The 16,115-nt window shown below is 57.2% G+C and overlaps 1 protein-coding gene and 1 non-coding gene across 11 annotated transcripts in view; both read left to right on the forward strand.

Moving 5' to 3' along the window:
- Nucleotides 1-16,115, forward strand: part of STARD8 (StAR related lipid transfer domain containing 8) — a 42,216-nt gene that overhangs the window by 24,122 nt on the left and 1,979 nt on the right. For 6 of the 10 annotated variants that reach the window (XM_040699969.2, XM_046940744.1, XM_040699968.2 and 3 more), the window contains 12 exons: nt 5,742-5,813; nt 7,248-7,329; nt 9,975-10,038; nt 11,117-12,480; nt 13,232-13,405; nt 13,506-13,665; nt 13,831-14,029; nt 14,136-14,346; nt 14,451-14,565; nt 14,834-15,049; nt 15,415-15,632; nt 15,772-15,948. In XM_040699969.2, the coding sequence (XP_040555903.1) occupies nt 5,742-5,813; nt 7,248-7,329; nt 9,975-10,038; nt 11,117-12,480; nt 13,232-13,405; nt 13,506-13,665; nt 13,831-14,029; nt 14,136-14,346; nt 14,451-14,565; nt 14,834-15,049; nt 15,415-15,632; nt 15,772-15,948 (3,052 nt within the window). Of the gene's footprint in view, nt 1-3,256; nt 4,067-5,741; nt 5,814-5,899; nt 7,088-7,247; nt 7,330-9,974; nt 10,039-11,116; nt 12,481-13,231; nt 13,406-13,505; nt 13,666-13,830; nt 14,030-14,135; nt 14,347-14,450; nt 14,566-14,833; nt 15,050-15,414; nt 15,633-15,771; nt 15,949-16,115 lie in introns of those variants that run through there. The other 4 variants (XM_046940742.1, XM_040699972.2, XM_040699971.2 and 1 more) reach the window with 4 other exon arrangements.
- MIR6594 (microRNA 6594) lies at nt 14,369-14,478 on the forward strand. Its single transcript, NR_105463.1, has one exon. It is a non-coding gene; the product is annotated as a microRNA 6594 (primary transcript).

Consider the following 16,115-nt stretch of genomic DNA (forward strand, 5'->3'; position numbering starts at 1 on the left):
CAAACAGTGCGTGAGAGCTGCAGGACGGGCGGTAGGAAGGCACGGCGCAGTTGTACAAAGGGTGGGGTACAGGATGGGCAAGGGGGATTCGTTCTGCTGAGCATCTCCATAGCTGTTTGCTTCTTGTTTCTCCGTTGTGGTTCCAGTATTGGAAATGAGAGCACCCAGCAACCAGAGTGACTCAGATGGGAGAGAGACAGAGGTGTGTGACAGCACAGTCAGTGAGTTAATGGCCGGGTTGTCAGGAGCTGTACTCTGGAGGGAGGCACTGATCTGCTCTCTTCCTAACAGAGTGCACAGGCTGCAGAAAATGGTTATGTGCTCTTATCTGTTTCTGAGCAGAAACCACAGTGTCTGATATGATCATCAGCCTCTGGGGAGCCGTTAAAGCAGTGCTGGGTCCTTGTGAGTGCAGTAATTGCATTAGCACACCTGCAGGCAAATGTTGGCCCCAGGATGGGTTTGCTCCCCAGGTACAGGAGAAGTTGAGCAGTGAGGGTGAGTGAGAGTGTGCGAGAGAGGGGCATGGAGGCAGCGTGCAGAGCTCTGCTTTCTGCTCTGCCCTGCTGGGTGCCACGCTTTTCCCTCAGCTCTCTATTTGGAGTTGTGCTGGAGCAATTTGGTGTTCAGAGCTGGTCCAAGGCTGGGGAAAACAGCAAGAGGTGGAAATGCTCATGGGAGCACATATTTAGTTACCTGCAGAGGGGAAGTGAATGTGCTAGTCTATTTCCTCCACAGTGACCACTTCACCTCACACATGTCTATCTTTATCCAGTCTGCCGCGAGGGCTGTAGCCCCAAAGTGCAGCAGGAAGCTATCAGACAGTCCCATCCTGTGCCTGTGCCCACGTCCTGTACCTGCAGCCTGCACATCTGCTGTGTTCTTCCCTCCTGCAGCTCTCCTCTTGTCCTGGTGGCCGTCTGCATGGACAAGGCTTAGGGCACAGCACAAGTAGGTGCAGCATGCTGGCCTGTGATTTCTATATTGCCTCCCGCAGCAGTGTTCCCCAAGGATCCCCCTTGCTCATCTGGCACTCTGCACTGCTTGTCCGTGGTGTACCAGGGCAGTGATGGGCTCCAAGGCTGCTGGGGCACCATGCTGTCCCCTCCCTGCCACAGCTCAGCAGTGCCCGTGCAGTGCCTGGTGCCTCTTGGAACACGTGGGGTACTTTGGCACCCAGTGTAGGCATCTGAACAATTCCTCGCTGGTGATGTTGCAAGGAGCAGCTCCCAAAACTTGAGACCTCTTCATAGAACGAAGGTTCATTATGGAAACCCACTGCATCTGGGACATTCCTGTCTCCGTGCCCTCTCCCTGCTTGCAGTTTTGAAACCTCTGTGGTTTGCTGGGCTCTATGGGGAGCTGGAGGGGTGAGCAGCTGATCATTTCTATGTATTGGCACTGTGTGCTGAGCTGTGTAGGATGGGGGATGCCCACAGCTCTGCTCCCCTGCCCAGCTCCATACCCCAAAACTGACGTGGGCAGAGCGCAGTGTGTGAGGTGTGGGCAGTGCCAGGCTGGGTCCTGTGGAGCAGAGCTGGGCACTGCAGGCAGGATGGATGCCTCTGCTTTCAGTGGCACTGCACTGTCCCTGGCTGCAACACTTATTGCAGTGCAGGGTGTGTTTTCCATGGGAAATGGCTATTTCACATCCTTGCATGTGTTAGTGGTTGAGGCACAACCCACAGCTTAGCCGGAGTGTTGGAATTTTCTGTTATTTCTTTAAAAGTAGGCAGGGACTTCTGCATAGGGGCTGGGAACAGAGCTGAGCTTCTGCGTATTCAGTGTTGTTGGCAACAGTTTGTTTTAAACTGGGGTGGAAAGAAAACATGCAAACACACCCAGAAGAGGTTCCCCACGCAGTGCTGCGCTCCCATCTGCCTGGCAGCAGATTTCATGGCTCACCATTATGTCATATGGGCAATTTGAAGCTGTGGTTCTCTTTTCACACACTAATTGGCTGTGTAGGACTTTTTATGGGGAATTCAGATCCCGAGGTGTTACTTCTACTTTTTTGTCATTTATGTTAAAGTAAAAGTGCTGAGCTGGGCTCCTGGGATGTGGTTTTGCTATCAGTCACTGTTTGCCTCCAGTGTTCCAGCTCACTTGCTTTAGACCTTCTGTTCTTTTATTGCTTTTCTGGGCTTCTTCTCTCCCATCCACACCTGCTGCAGGGACCTGTGTCCTTGGGGAACTGGAAGCAGAAAGGCCAGCTCCAAACACCCTTTTGTGCTCCCAAACTGTCCCTGCGGTCTGTGAAATGCCACACTGCAGGAGCTGGGCAGGAGGGGGATGTGAGAGGGCTCTCCTTTCACCAGCAGAGTGAGAGCCTCTCTTCATTTCTCCTTCCCAACCCTCTCTGTAGGGTACTGGGGAGTACAGTCAGGTTCCAGTTGCCAACTTGTTCGCAAATCTGCCATGCAGTGCCCTCTGTCCCCTGTGCTATATCACAGCAGTGAGTGCAGCCCCTGTGCTACTACAGCCTGGTCCCCAGGGACTGGCCTAGGTCCCCATTGCTGAGAACGAGATCACTGGGTGGGATGGTGCCTGCATGTGAGCCTTTTCCTTGGGAAGTGCCGCATAGCAGCTGCTGGAGAACAGCAGAAGCTGTGCCCAGAGAGGATTCTCTGGTGTCTTGTAAGGGCTGTGCACCACCAGGAGCTTTTTCCCTGTATGGGGATCTCTGGATGTTTGCTGAGGGCTCCTCTCACACAGACTGCTGCCTCTGATGTGGGAGCCATAATGGGGCTGTGTGTCTGCCTTCCCAGCTGCATTCAAGGAGCTCACCAGCAGCTCTGTGTGTGTCTTTACTCTGTCAAATGTGTGTGAAGCTGGGCAGCAGTTGGAGTGCTGTTGGTACTGACAGCTGGAGTAACGCACGTCCAGGGAGAGGGAAAGGTTGCACAAGTCTTCTTAGGAAACCCATCTAAAAATAACAGGAACAAGGCAACCCTTCTTCCCCTCCCCAGAAATCTGTGACATTCAAGTTGGAAGTGCTGCTGCCTTTCTCTACTCCATGTTATCTGCTGTGTCCTTTCTGTGCAGGAGCCCTGCTCGTGCCATGTGTGCCTCCTCCCAGCTGGGTTTGCTGGTGATAGGAAGGCAGCTCTGTGCAGCTCCTTACCTTGCCCCAAAGGAAGCGAGCGCGCTGTGTTTATGCGCTGTTTGCTGTCCGTGTGCCTGCTGCTCCCATCATACAATTTGAATGTGATCATTTCCGTCACGTTTGAAAGGCAGATCTCAAAGATATTGAGTTGCTACAGGCTGGTGAGAGCCCTTTGCTAAGAAGAGGAGGGAGGAGACCCTCTGCACGGACTGCTGTGGGGATGAGCTGTATTAGACATCAGAGAACCTGCACAGGCACGCAGCTCGGTAGGGAACCTGTCCCCATCCCTGCTCCGGTGGCTCCTGGCCACCAGCATGTTTCTGCCCACGCAGGTGTGCGTCCCTGGAGTGTCAGGGATGGGATTTCTAGCAGGGCTGCAGGAAGGTGCTCGGCTGCCTGTTGGTGGCTCGGGGGTTCTCAGCCTGCTGTGCCTGGGCTGAAGCTCATGGCTGAGGGTGGTGAGGAGGGCTGAAGACATGGCTTGTGGTGGGTGACCCTGTCACAGCGACCGGCCACAGTCCCACTGCTCCCACATCCCCTGCGGGCCATTCACAAGCCGCCTGTGACATTTGTATGCGTGGTTTTCTGCCCATTCTTATCGAGGCTCGGAAAGATCCTTTCCTGCACTTCCTTGGGAAAGTACTTCTGTGGAAAGGGCGGTGGGAGGAGGAAACCGGCGGCCAGCTCTGTCCGGGACGGGGACACTTGGAAACCTTTTCTGTGCCAGTCTGTGGGACGGGGTCTGGGCTCTGCGCAGGTGCTGGGAAGGTGGCGGGCAAAGCTGGGACGTGGCTGAGGAGTGGGGCAGGTGCTGAGCCGCCAGCAGCCTGTGGATCTGCCTGCCAGCACTTGGACTTAGTGCGAGGGGCTGTGGCATCCCTGCACCGGCTGCACAGCTGAACAGACCCTCTGGTGCCTTGGCCATGCTCTTCTACCAGCTCGGTCCTGCTGCTGGCATGGGTAAGCTGGGCACTGCGGCATACTGGGTGGGCACACGGTCTACCGCTCATTTCCCTTCCCTCTGCTGTCTCCTTTGGGGGGTGGAAGTGCCAGACCCAACCCCTCCTGTGGGCAGGGGGATTCCTGTGGGGCAGTAGCAGGTTGGGAGGGTTGTGCTCCTCATCTCGATTGGCGACACGTGAACCTTTGGGTGCTATGGCCAATGAGTCAGCTCTGAGGATAGGAGCGGCAGGGAGGAGAGCAGGTTGAGGTGAGCCAGCTGTGTCGAGGAGCTGTGTGGGATGAAGGAGGGACACAGGTGATCAAAACAGTCTGAGAGTGCTCCTGCTTGCAAAAAGAGTGCTCCCCACTGTGGGGGCACAGTGTTACCCACCCCATGGCATTGGATAGGGGCTGCAGTGAGACCTCTGGTTTGAGCCCTGCCGGTGCTCTGCACGCAGCTAAGGCAGCTGAGCTGTTTGGATCCACATTTGGATGCTTGTTCCAAACCTCCTCCCCAAAATGCCTCAGGCATTCAGGTCAGGGGTTTTGCCTTGGTTCTGTCCTTAACTGAACTGCTTGGATTGTCCTTTTAAATTTTTTTTTTTGCAGCATCTTTGTGATTGGAAATGCAAGTGGAGCTCTCAGCTGCGGCTGTCAGTAGACGGTGATGACATTGGAGAGTTTCACTGCCATGCACTCTGGGTGGATCAGGCTCAGTCCCAGTGTTTTCTGGGTTGAGCCTCTGTGGGAGGGATGGGCAGAAATCTGGAGCTGCAGTAACATTTTCTACATTTGAAGTCAACTGTTTGTTGTGACAAGAGCTGTAAATCTCAGCAGACAGATGCACTGCTGACACCAGACAGCAGCTTTCTCTGGCTGCACATTCCCTCAAGTTCTGTAAATCTGAGAAATTTCCCGGATCTTAGTGCTGGCCTTTGGATGGGCTCAGCCTGGGAACAGCTGAACCATGGATGAGGAAGCAGGGATGGGGCGGGCAGGGGTTAGAGAAACCATTGGGGCTCTGGTGGCTGGGCGAGCTGTCTGTCTGCATCCCATGGTCCGATCTGGCTACAATTCCCCCCTGTTTTAGAGAGCCTGTGCTTATAGCGGGGTGTGCTGCGTGCCAGGATGAAAGCGAGCTGGAAAGAAAGGAGGGGGTGGTCAGAGATGGGGGAAGTGGGAGGGAAAAGAAAAGGTTCCTTTGGCAGACTTCTCTGGAGGATGTTTGCAAAAGTCCCACGAAGCGACCAGCCCTAAGCTTTGATGGGCTCTGAATTAATTATTGAAAATAAAGATGTTCCTCTCCCTCTCCTGGCAGAGTGCTTTGTTTGGTTTGGTGGGTTTAGAAACGAAGCGTTTCATCAAGAGGTTAGAATTAGAACTGTGTCCGTGGGTCTGTCCCTCCTGTGCTATGTTCCCTTTGTCCCGTGTTAGCGGAGCACCCAGAGCTGAGCAGTTTCTGCTGTGGTGTCCTGTATGGCCGTGGGCAGTGAGCCCACAGTGCCCTGCTGCTGCCAGCACCACACTCACACATTCTTCCCAGCTGGTGTTCTTGGTGTTCCTTCTGGTTTGTGCCATACAAAACTGGGCTCAGGTGACACGGCTGCTGTGCTCCTGGTGTGGGGAGCTGCTGCGTGCTGCAGCGTTGCTTTTGCCCGTGGGATGCTCAGGATGTTCCTTTGCTTTATTTCAGAAATTGAAGCCAAGAAGGCTTGCGACTGGCTGCGAGCAGCGGGATTCCCGCAGTATGCCCAGCTTTATGAAGGTGAGAGCTGCCCAGTCTGGTTTGGGGCAGGGTCACTGTGTCTGTGCGAGGGGTGAGGGAGCACTGCACCCCTGCTGGAGGGCTGTGGGGGAACATCCCAGGGCTCCTGGTTGAGTCAAAGCAGGTCGGGATGCATGCAGTGGGTGGGAGCAGGCTGTGCCAGCAGCCAGCGTGGGCAACGCAGGGAGTGCACGTGTTCTGCCTCCCAGTGGGCCCTGCAGACCTACTCCCACTCCCCAGCCATGCACATGGTGTGCTGCAGGTGAGCTCCTCTGCAGCTCGACCCCATCAACTCTGAGCACACGGTTGGAGCCTGCAGGGAGCCCAACCCGACGGCCAAAACAATCGGCGGAAGCGCGGCTGTGGGGTTGCACCGCCCACCATTGTCTGCCTGTCCCCCCCCCCACTCCGCACCACACTCAGCCCATGTGGATGGTGTTATCCGCTAATGGCCTTACCCAGGTGATGATCTTACTGCATGAACATGGCCTTATCAGGTGCTGATGGCCTTCCTGGCTGCACCTCGGTCCTGTAGGTATGCCCAGCCCAGGGGTCTGCTCTGACCGAGGCTGCTGCAGTCTGTGAATAAACCCACCCCTTCCCCAGCCTATGAGCAAAACTTTCTGCATCCTATGGCCATTTAATTCTGTTCCCCCCCCCCCCAGCTGACAGGGCTCGGTGTCCCTGCGGTAATTATACTCCATAGTGGCACTAGCAGCCAGGTGGGCTCACAGCTCCATGCCCAGACCCTGTGCAGCGGTCCCAGAGCAATCTGAGTGCAGAGGTGAGGGGAGCAGGAGGAGGTCCTGGGGTACCTCATCACCCAAAAATGCTCTGCCCAGGGAGTCCAGGCACACAGTGCCTTCACTTGAACCTTCGAGGGATAGAGAAAGGTTCTGGAGCTGCTGCAGCCCTGCATTGGTACTGCTTTGTTGGTGTGGAGACCTCTTAGCAGCTCTCAGCTCTCCCTGGTGGAGCCAAGAGGTTTTCTTGACTCTGATGGAAAAGTGAGCAAAGGGAGCGTGGGGCTGTGAGGGATCACCGTGTGTTCAGTGTGGTGTTCTATGGGCACCGAGATGGCCCTTGAGCAGTGTTTGGAGGTGGCCTCTCTCCAAAACCTGCCATGGCCTGAGGTCTCCACGCAGTGGTAACATCTCCACCCAGGTCCCTCTTCTCTCACTCTGTGGACCTGGGCCCTCCATGCTGGGCTGCTGTTCCCTTCCAGCTGTGGAAGCCATCATAGTGGCTGCTCCTGGTGTCAGTGCCACACACAGGTTTTGCTTTCTTCTTTGCGCTGGTGTTTGCCACCCTCACTGTTGTTCTATGCCCCCTGCTCCTGCCCTCTGCCTCGCCCTGCTTGCTCCTTCCCACTCTGACCCCTCCATAGTGGAGCTGCCTGGAGCCGTACTGACCATCTCTTGCCTTTCTCCCCAGACTCGTTGTTCCCTCTTGACATTGGCGCTGTGAAGAAAGACCACAGTTTCCTGGACAAGGATTCTCTCAAATCTCTCTGCAGGTAAAGTTCCCGTAAAGCTGGCTGGTGGCTGCAGAACATCAAGCTAAGCTCTGCAGGTGCTGCCTGCTGTCCTGCAGTGACTGTGGGTGCTTGACACAGCTGTCGTGTTGGGTGGACTGTGGTGCCATAGGAACTGCACTGTTTTTTTGTTGTGAAAGTGCAGAGCTGCAGGAGAACAGACATTAGCCAGGAGTCCTCTTTGTTTGACTTTTGAGCCTTGTTGTAATTTTACATGTGGGTAACTCCAGGCTGTGGAGCTCTGCTGACAATGGATCGGTGAGAGGTGAGCTGTAACACTGAGTAGTGGTGCAAGGAGACCTGGCCTTGCTGCCTGAGCTCCTCTCCTTCCTCCTGGCTGCTCTGGGCCATGCCTCGTGCACATGTGGTATGGGGGGGAGAGCCATAGGGAGGGACAACTTGTTGCTTGATTTTGCAAGGATGGTGTTTGGAAACCGTGTTGGTTTGTGTGTGTGGTTTGTGGTGTGAGCCAGATCCAGGTCAAAGTGCCTGTGGATGAAATTGTCTGAAGACAGATTTGCACTCGGTCATTGGGTATGTGCCACCTGCAACAGAGAGCAAGCATGCAGCGAGAGATTTGCTGAGCATTTGTGCAATGAGAGGCACTGCATGGGACAGAGGTGCTGTGTGCTGGCCCTGTGTGTGGGTCCTTGGGAGCTGTGGGTATTCAGAAGCACAGGCTCAGGAGCTGTCAGTTGTGCAGAGCTGGTTTGCTTCATGCTTGTGAACTCCTGCTCATTCCTGGCATAAATACTGTTCTGGTGGCTCTGAGGGCTGCCCTGCTAATGGAGTGGTGTTGGTCATCCAGTGCCGGGTGGTAGGAGTTGGGATGTTTCCCACAAGGACATGCTGCTCTCTCAGCGCAGGGTTGAAAATAGCTCTGAGAGATACCACCGGGTTATTTTCTGGCAGAGGAAGCGGTGTGGCATTTCAGAGATGAGTTCTGAAAGACCAAGGGCAAACACCGACAGGAGGGACCCACGTCTGTCTGTCCGGATGGGCTGTGTGTCACACTGGTGGGGGGGTGACTCAGCCCTGCTTTTGCTGTTGGGCCACGTCACCACAACTGTGCCCCCACACTGAGAAGCTGAGCAGTGCTTGGCATAGCTCAGACATGCTCTGGGGAGCAGCACGGTGTGGGGCAGGATGGCTGCTGGCTGCTGGTTGTCCTGCGTTGGTTGCAGCACTCATCTTCTGCCGATGGTGCTGTGCACAGTGCAGGCTGGGGAGGCTGTGAAGTGCCAGGGTGAGCACCCATCCCTGTCTGAGCTTTTGTGTCCTTTTGCCTTTGCCTGGCGGGCTGCAGGCATTCACAGGGCGTTTTGCTCTGAGGGCCAGGTGCAGGTTGTCCCTGTCCTGCACGGATGGCTCCCAGCAACTGCATGGACAGGGCAAGGCCAGTGCTCTGCTGCCAGCTCAGGCTCCTGCTCTTGTTGAGCAGGTGGATGTTATCTCCAAAGCCTTTGTGCTTCTGTACCCAGCACACCTTCTCAGGTGGCCATCAGGCACACCGGGTCACCTTCACCCCGAGCTGAGCACAGACTGAGTTCTGAACAGGTCATGTTTTTGACCCATGGTGGTCATTGCTTTGCAAAGTTACTTTATTCCCCGAGTAGTCGCTCACAGAGCTCTCTGAGCACTGTTCTGGAGGCAGGTGGATGTGATGAGCAGCCTGGAGAGGGTGACACTGCCTCTGCCCCCAGGGGGTGTGCTGCACAGCTGTGCTCATTTGGGAGTTTTCAGCAGAATTACAGAAGGGGAATTAATCACATTTTTGGTAAAGTGCGCCCGAGATTTTTTTCTGTTGGATGTGCAGATATGTGATTTTCTCCCTGGAACAGAAGTTGTGTTGTGCTTGCAGAAGTGTTTACAAAGTGCTAAATAAAAGGCATGAACTGGAGATTCATTCACTTGCGTAAAGAAAAGAAATGGGACCTTAGTCTGTAGTTGAGAGATACGTGGAGGGGCAGAGGTGGTGGGCTCAGGACAGGCTGGGGTAGCAGCATTCCTCCCCAGCTTGCTTTGAGCTGCTCTGCTGGCTTCAGCTTGGTGACCTCCCTGTCCCTGCGTTTGTCCTTTCACACCCCGGCACGCCCAGGGTGCTGTGAGCTGTGTGAGCCGTGTGCCCTTTGATGCTGGGGCTGCTGCTGTGTGAGAGTAAACACAGAGCTGGGGGGGCTGCAGGCACCGAGGCTTGGCCGGGACGTCCCGGTGCCTGCGCTGAGCACTGAGTGCCGCTCTGATGGCTGCACTGGCAAAATCCCTGCTGGCCCACAACCAAGTGCCTGTGCCACCAGCGTGCCGGAGCGGTTTAAACTCCTCTGCTGCCGTGCCAAGGGCTCATGTGATGGCTCTTGTGCTGAGGTGAAGGAGGTGCAGGGGGCCCCCGGACTTTTCTGCAGGTGAGGTGCAGCTCAGGAGCCTGCCCATGGCTGTGTGCTGTGCTTGGAGCTGCTCCAGCTCTACACGTCCGTCTGATCCCTGGAGCCACAGCTGCTTGGTGACAGGTGACCAGGCACAACAACAGCTCTGGGACAAAAAATAGGAGAAAAAGGAAAAAGAAAGAAAGCACTGTGAGCAGAGCAGGAAGCCACAGCCGGGGTACAGTGTCTCTTGTTTTCTTGCAGGAGGCTGATGACCCTGAACACATGTGCCTCCATGAAGCTGGAAGTCCACTTTCAGCGTAAACAGGTGAGTGCAGGACTCTCAAGGGGAATGTCTGGAGCAGCAAGCCTGGTGTTTTTTGTAACACTGGTGCTGCCCCTGGGTTGGTGACACAGCTACACATGGTGCTCGCTCCCCTTGTCCCTGCTGCAAGGAAGGATGCAGCCTGGGAGCTGCTGACTGCTTTTGTGTGTGCCCATGCTGCCTCTGCCCCACGGCTCCTGATGCTCCTGGTGACGATGGTTCACTGAGCAGGGTGACACGGGGCCGGGCCTCTGCCACTGTGGTGGGGCAGCAGCCTTGGGGGGTGTGGAGTCGGGGCTCCTGAAGTGCATCTTCTGTCACAGACCTTCCTGGCCTTTCCTTGCACCTCCTTCCTTCACCATCGCTTCTCTCCTGCCAGTTCTGTGGGCAGGGGGATGCCTTCTGTCACATTTGTTTTTCTTGTTTACTGAGGGGACCTCGCTGCGGAGGGGCTGTCCCCCACAGTGGGTGCAGCCATCCCCTGTCCCTCTCATCACCACACACATCCCAGATGGTCTCTGCACAGCTGGGGCACTATGGCCCCACGCCAAGGACCCCCACCTGCCCAGCAGAATGGCAGGAAGGCCACCACATGGGGACATTGTTCCCATGTCCGGATCCCCTTCTCTGGAGCACAAAGAAGCAGAAGGGGAAGGGGCTGTGCTGGAGCCGGTTGCGGTGCAGCTGCTGCAGCAGCAGCGGGGTGGCGGGGCTCAGTATGGAAGAGGCACAATGAAATGGACAGCTGCCGGGAGAGGCCGAGGGCTGTTGGGTTGGGTTCTGCCCACCCAGCTTCCATAGGCCGGTGTAGTGCTGTTAGAGATACAGTTGCTGTCCGGGAGCTGTTCTGAGGTAGCACAACAATGTTACCTCTTCTTCACTGTGTAGCCTAGCTCTTGAGCTTGGGCACAACCATTCCTTGCGTTCCCTGAGCCCTGTTGCAGAAGGGGTTTGTTGTTTGTGTAATGGCTGTGTGTGTAATGGCTGTGCCTGCAGCTCGGGTACTTGTCCCTGCAGAGCAGGGTGAAGGACACTCTGAGCACCCCTGGTCTGACTGCCCCCTCTGCTCTGCCACACACAGAATGGAGACTCTGAGGACGAGGACCTGTGTGCCATCAGTGACCGGTGGGCTTTCCAGCGGGACAGCAAGAGGTGGTCCCGGGTGGGCTCCGCCGATGTCCTCTCCCAGGCCTCTGAGGTCCCCACCTCCAGCATGCGGCAGGCATCCAGCCATGAGAGCGTCCTCACTGACCTCAGCACCAACCCAGAGGCTGTGTCCCTTCACAGCAGTGCCAGCATGGGCAGCACACTCGGTGTGGCAGCCACGCCACCTGACCTGTCCCCCGGTCATGGTGCTGCTGTCACCCAGCCCTCCTGCAGCCCCAGCAGCTGCTTCTTGGCTGAGCAGCCCTTGAACCACAGCGAAGGTTCCAAGGAGAAGCCAAAGAAGCGGAGGTCTCGCAGCTTCCTGAAGAGGATTGAGTCTCTCCGAAGGAAGGACAAAGAAAAAGCTGGCCAAGATGAGAAGGATGTCCCACACAGCGCTGTCGTGGCCAATCCAGGCTGGGACTGTGCAAAGAGTAATGGAGACCTCGCAGCCACCAAGGCCAGCTCTCCTAAGAGAGGAGTATCTGCCTCTTTCCACGGCAGAAAACATTTCTTCTCAGGGTCATACAGGACTAACCGCTTGGTGGGCTCAGGCAGAGGCAAGGTGAGCTCTGACCCGAAACGCAGCGGGCTCTACCTGGAGGCCTATCAGACAGCCGCAGAGCCCAGTGGTGACTGGGCTGCAGGGCAGTGCCAGCACCGGCAGGCGTGCCGTGGGGACTGCCTGGTGTATGTTCCCAGGGACCACAAGCCCGGCACCTTCCCCAAATCCCTCTCCATCGAGAGCTTGTGCCCCCTGGGCAGCGGCTCCTTGAGCAGCTGGAAGCCGGGAGCCAAGCCTGGGGGGCTGCTGGGGGGCTGTGGCAGCAGCAGCAGTGTGGAGGGCTCGTCCTCCCCGCAGGGCTTTGCCTGCCGCCGCCGCGGCTCCTGCAGCTCCCTGGGCAGCCGGGTGAGTGTGTACGACAACGTGCCCGAGTTTGGCAGCAGTGAGGATCTCTGCAAGGGAGATGAGGAGGTGACTTATGAGAACCTGGACGATATCCTGCAGCACATGTGGGGGCTGCAGCAGAAAGTGGAGCTCTGGTATAAAGCCATCTCCCCCGAGTTGGTGGGGGAGGAAGGGGGCGAGGAGGAGGAGGAGGAGGAAGAGGAGACAGACTCGGGAGGGGAGCCCACCTTCCCCTCCAACCTGCACCTTGAGGAGCGCTCCATGTCGGACGTCGGCACCTCTGCCAGTGACTTCGACAGCACGGGCAACTCCCTGAACGAGGCCGAAGAGCTGGAGATGCGGGAGCGCCGCGACTCGGGCGTGGGAGCGTCACTCACCCGGCCGTGCAGGTACCGGGGCTGCGGGGTCCGGCCGGGGCTGCGGGATGCGGGCGCGACTCGCGGCTGCTCTCTGGCGGCCACACTGCGCTGCTGCTCCCGGAGCGCGGCGCTGTCCGTAACGGAGCGGTCGGCGTCGGCTGATCGCGGCTCTCACGGAAGGCAGCGCTCCCTTTGGCTGTGCTGGCGCTCCCTCGTGCTTTCCCTGAGAAACCTCCGGCACGGCTGAGCTCTGCGGATTCCCCAGCTGGAGGGCAGTGTGCCCCTGTGAGCAGGGCAGAGAGGAATGCACGGAGGTGGCTTTTCTCGTGAGTTGGGAGTGTTCCTTATGTCCTGCTGGACACAGGAATGCAGCTCAGGAGCCTTTCCGGAGCAGCGCAGACAGAAAGGGGTCGTTGGGCTCCCAGCAGAGCACTGGCTTGCTGGAGCACCTTTTATCCTTGAGCAAGCAGGTGCCCCTGCTAGTGCGTTTCCCAGAGCCCCTGCCCTCTGCCCAGCCCTCCTGCAGCTCTGCCAGCACGCAGGTGGGAGGATGCTGCTGTGGAAAGAGTGTCGGGGTGGGAGTGGTCTTTCAAGAGGATAAAATATCTCTTTGTGTCTCTGTGCTCTGGCACTGTCCCTGCTTATTCTGTGAGGGGTAGGAAGCAGCCCTTGTGGCACTTGGGCTGGTGCTGGGCTGGCTTGGCTCAGCCTGGCTGCTGCAGTGCCTGCACCAACCTCAGGTGCTGGAGGAAAGGCTCTGAACACCTGCCTTTCCTCACAGAAAGCTGCGTTGGCACAGCTTCCAGAACTCCCACCGGCCCAGCCTGAACTCCGCCTCTCTGGAGATCAACCGCCAGTCCTCTGCTCAGCTCAACCTGCTCCAGAAGTGCTCCCTGCTGCGGCTCACGGCCATCATGGAGAAGTACTCTGTGCCTCACAAGCAAGCCTGGACATGGTGAGCTGGTGGGGTGGGAGCCGGGATGTATCCCTGGGGACAGTGCTGCAGAGGAGGCAGCTGTTTGATTGCCCTGACCACCCATCCATGCCACCCGCAGGACTGTGCCCAAGTTCATGAAGCGGAGCAAAGTTCCCGACTACAGAGACAAGGCAGTCTTTGGGGTGCCGCCTATCATCAACGTGCAGAGGACAGGGCAGCCGCTGCCACAGAGCATCCAGCAGGCGATGCGTTACATCCGCAGCCAGTGCTTGGACCAGGTGATGCTGCAGCCGTGGGCACTGGGGGGCTCTGAGCACGGGTAGCTGCTGTCTGCAGTGCTGTAGCTGGGGAAAAAGTGAAAAAGTGAAAAGTGCTGGGTAGGGGGTTGGTGCTGGGTAGGGGCTCACCTGGCATCCCAGCATAGCCCCACTTCTTCCCGGCAGGTTGGCATTTTCCGTAAATCAGGGGTGAAGTCTCGGATCCAGGCACTCCGGCACATGAATGAAACCTGCCCTGACAATGTTAACTACAAAGGGCAGTCAGCGTATGACGTGGCCGACCTGCTGAAGCAGTATTTCCGTGACCTGCCCGAGCCCATCTTCACCAGCAAGCTCACCGACACCTTCCTGCAGATCTATCAGTGTAAGGCATGGGGTGTGCTGGGGGGCAGCTCTCTGCTCCTGGGGCTGGGGAGGGTGGTGGTCCATTAATGTGAGGACAGAGCACTGACTGCAGGTGCCTCCCTCAGTTGTGCCAAAGGAGCAGCAGCTGCAGGCAGTGCAGGCTGCCATCATCCTGATGCCGGATGAGAACCGTGAGGTGCTGCAGACTCTGCTATACTTTCTGAGTGATATTGCCTCTGCCGAGGAGAACCAGATGACTGCTGGAAACCTGGCCGTATGCCTGGCTCCCTCACTCTTTCACCTCAACGTGTCCAAGAAGGAGAGCACCTCACCGAGGTAAGGGCTCTGCTCCTGCTGATCTGCTTTGCACCACAGGGTTGGGGGTGGCGTGAGTTGTGGCTGGGCTTTGGTGCCCACTCTCAGCTCATGTCATCCCACAGGGTGATGCACAGGAGGGGCACTATGGGGAAGCCTGACCAGAAAGACCTGAATGAGAACATGGCTGCAACACAGGGGCTCTCCCACATGATCACCGACTGCAAGAAGCTCTTCCAGGTGGGTGGCTGTGGTGTGCTCAGCTTGGTGCTGCCCTCCTGGGGTCTGTGGGGTCAGTGCAGTGTGAGGGGAGGGCACCCGCTGGGTCAGCCTTGGGGCATCACAGGGCCAGCAGAGCCCTGTTCAAGGTGGAACCGGTCACAGGCTGCAGGAAGTGTGCCCAGGGAGGCTGCATCTGTCCTTTTCATCTCCTTCAGTGAGGAGCTGCAGTTTCTGGGCTGCCCAGGATCACTCCCAGCCTGATGAGCTGTGCACTCTTGCTTTGTAGGTCTCCCATGACATCTTGCACCAGCTGAGCAGCTCTTACATGGCAGCAGATGCTTACCCCCATCCCCTGTCTGAATTTGTGTGTCAAGGGGAAGGCAAGGATTTACACTCCTACTTTGAGCAGAGCGTCCGGAACCTGCTTAAAGAGTCATCGGAGAAATTCAAGGGATGGCTGAGCACCCCGGGGCCCCTCAACACGGAACTCTCCTGCAAAAAGGTGAATGCTACTGCAGATGGGATCTTTGGGGTTACAAGATGAATTGAGTGCAGAGTAACCATAGTGAGCTGCAGGTCCTGTGGGCACCTGATGAGCCCCTGGTGCCCATTCCCTTCTGCAGGGAGGGAACTGGTGGTCCCTGCCCTGGTTGGAGGCAGACAGCTCTGAGGTGGAGGGTTCTCTATGTTCAGAGCCCACCACATCACTTTTAACCCCTCTCCACCACCCAAAGCAGCTCTTCTGTCCCATCCCAGCATCAGATGCTACGGTGCTCCATGGCAGTGGGACCCATTAGTGGAACTGTCTAAGGGCTGCTGTGAGGGCTCCCAGGACAGCCTGCCTGACCCTTCCTTTGGCCCCAGCAGGTTGGGGATGGGCACCCCCTGCGCTTGTGGAAGGTCTCCACAGAGGTTGAGGCCCCTCCCTCCACTGTGCTGCAACGGGTGCTGCGGGAGCGTCACCTCTGGGACGAGGACCTGCTTCAGAGCAAAGTGGTGGAGGCTCTGGACAAGAACATGGAGGTGTATCACTATGTGACGGACAGCATGGCACCCCACCCGCGCAGGGACTGCGTGGTACTCAGGTGAGGGCAGGTGGGATCCAAGCTGGAGGGGTTTTCTCGGGCTTGGTGCGGCTGGCTGTGTGGGCTCTCCCAGCCCTGTGTGGTGCCTTCCCCTGTGTGGAGTGGTGCAGCACAGGGCTGAGTGCTGCTCTGTGTGCAGGTGCTGGCGCACAGACCTGCCACGAGGAGCCTGCCTGCTCATCTCCATCTCGGTGGAGCACGACAAGCTGCAGGTGGAAGGAGGTGTCAAAGCCGTGGTGCTGACCTCGCAGTATCTCATCGAGCCCAATGGCATGGGACGCTCCAAAGTGACGCACATCTGTAGGGCTGACCTCAGGTATGAGAAACCCTTGGGATCACTGCAGTGCCTCTGCATCCATGCATGGTGGTGGAGGTGTGGGAGCTGCTCCTGCATTTTGCTGTGTGCCCACAGTGATGAGGGGGGAGGACGTGCTCCTTTTCCTGCCATTCATTCTTGTTCATCATAGGCCATCATGGCTAGCA

Source organism: Gallus gallus, chromosome 4 (genome assembly GCF_016699485.2).
Source record: "Gallus gallus isolate bGalGal1 chromosome 4, bGalGal1.mat.broiler.GRCg7b, whole genome shotgun sequence".
Lineage (NCBI taxonomy): Eukaryota > Metazoa > Chordata > Aves > Galliformes > Phasianidae > Gallus > Gallus gallus.